The sequence below is a fragment of the Hipposideros armiger genome, unplaced genomic scaffold (assembly GCF_001890085.2).
Source record: "Hipposideros armiger isolate ML-2016 unplaced genomic scaffold, ASM189008v1 scaffold_36, whole genome shotgun sequence".
Taxonomy (NCBI): Eukaryota; Metazoa; Chordata; class Mammalia; order Chiroptera; family Hipposideridae; genus Hipposideros; species Hipposideros armiger.
The window spans coordinates 4,662,178-4,663,649 of NW_017731386.1; the positions used below are offsets into that span (position 1 = coordinate 4,662,178).

Here is a 1,472-nt window from a genome sequence, read left to right on the forward strand (position 1 = left end):
TTCATCACATGCTCACTGGTCTGAGCGGCCACAAGAGCCCACTGTGAGCTGAAGGACCCATCTCAAGAGCGCTGCTGAACAGAACAGAGGGAGCATGAGGTCTCAGTGCACCTGTTCCACGGGCTTTCTCTAGGGGAAAGTGAGGCCCCGTGGGAAATGGCGGGAAGACTGCCTGGGATGGCGGAGCGTCAGCTGGCACGTAGAGATGGTTCTTTGGGGCCATGGGACAGTGGCCCTGGGCAGAACTTATGCAGGGCCGGGTCAAGCCAGGGAAAGCCTATCAGCCTGCAGCAGCTGATGCAACTCTCTCTCTAGTGGCATCTTCCCAGACACAATCATGGGATGTTCACAAGGGTGAATACAATAGGCATGGGGCCAACAAAAAATACCGAGAGATTATTCTTATTTATCCTGGGAAACTGGTGGATGGTAGGAGCAGTGTTTCAGGCTTTTGCCTCCATTAATCACGTTCTTGTGTGATTTAATGCTGGCTTCCAAGGGTCAGGTGGGTCTCTCCTTCTAGCTCTCTGAGGCCCTTTGATTATGGGGAGAGCAGCTGCCAGGCTGATGGCTACTAAGCCTGACTCACACTTGGCCCTCGGTGTTGCCTGTGATAATTGCAGCATCAAATTCAACTTCAGATTTAAATGACTACACTTAGATAGAGGTAGGTGGGGAGAGAACAGGGTGGAGAGGTAAAAGGGTCTGTCTTTCTGAAATTGCTTATGGTATAAGGGGCGACTTTTAAATTAGAGGAATCTTTCAGTGGATAGGTTTTCCTTGTACAAAAGAAAGCCAGTCTTTCCCTGCAAAACATTAAGAAGGAAACGCTCTGGAAATGAAGCTGAATATGCAGTGGACTCCACCAGGCGGAAAGTATTTTATGTTGATTTTCTCATCTCTGCTTGGCATAGAAAAGATACTGCCTTCCACCCCTATTCCCCCTTAACATGTTATCTACTGACTGGTCTGATCAAAAACACCCTGAGCTGTTAAAATGATTTCTATATTCAACACACAACAGGATGCTAGTGAGATAGGTCCCTGTGAAAGGAGAGACACAATTACTTGCAATCAAATAATTTAAAATCCTAGATCAGTATATAAAGAAACCCACAAATTTCTGATGGAAATTTTGCAGCAAGCACTTTGGTGTCAAATGAAAAAGATGTCTTCCAGAATCTGGTTCTCCTCCAGGTCTTCGGGGGTCCTGCCTGCCCCCATCTTGTTCCGGGTCGATTTTAGAGGACTGAGTCGGCGAGTGCTGTGATTCCAGGCCCCAGATTCTCTGGAGGCATGGGGCTGAGGTTTGGGAGCAGACTTTGGGCTCAGAGACTGGACCAGATCCAACAGAGATGTCTCATACCTGTAACACACACAGCCCAGACAGAAAATGATCAGACCAGTAGAACATTAGAATCCAAGAGGCCCATAGAGATGGGCTGCCCAGGGCAAGAATCAGATCACGTGAT

At 48.0% G+C, this 1,472-nt stretch overlaps 1 protein-coding gene across 1 annotated transcript in view; it reads right to left on the reverse strand.

The window, feature by feature from the left end:
* Positions 1-6: 6 nt before the first annotated feature.
* The window catches only part of KIAA1328 (KIAA1328 ortholog), a 310,874-nt gene continuing 309,408 nt past the window's right edge, over positions 7-1,472 (reverse strand). Inside the window, exon 10 of the mRNA XM_019637897.1 lies at positions 7-1,366. Coding sequence (XP_019493442.1) covers positions 1,156-1,366 — 211 coding nt within the window. The 3' untranslated portion in view covers positions 7-1,155. The remainder of the gene's footprint in view (positions 1,367-1,472) is intronic.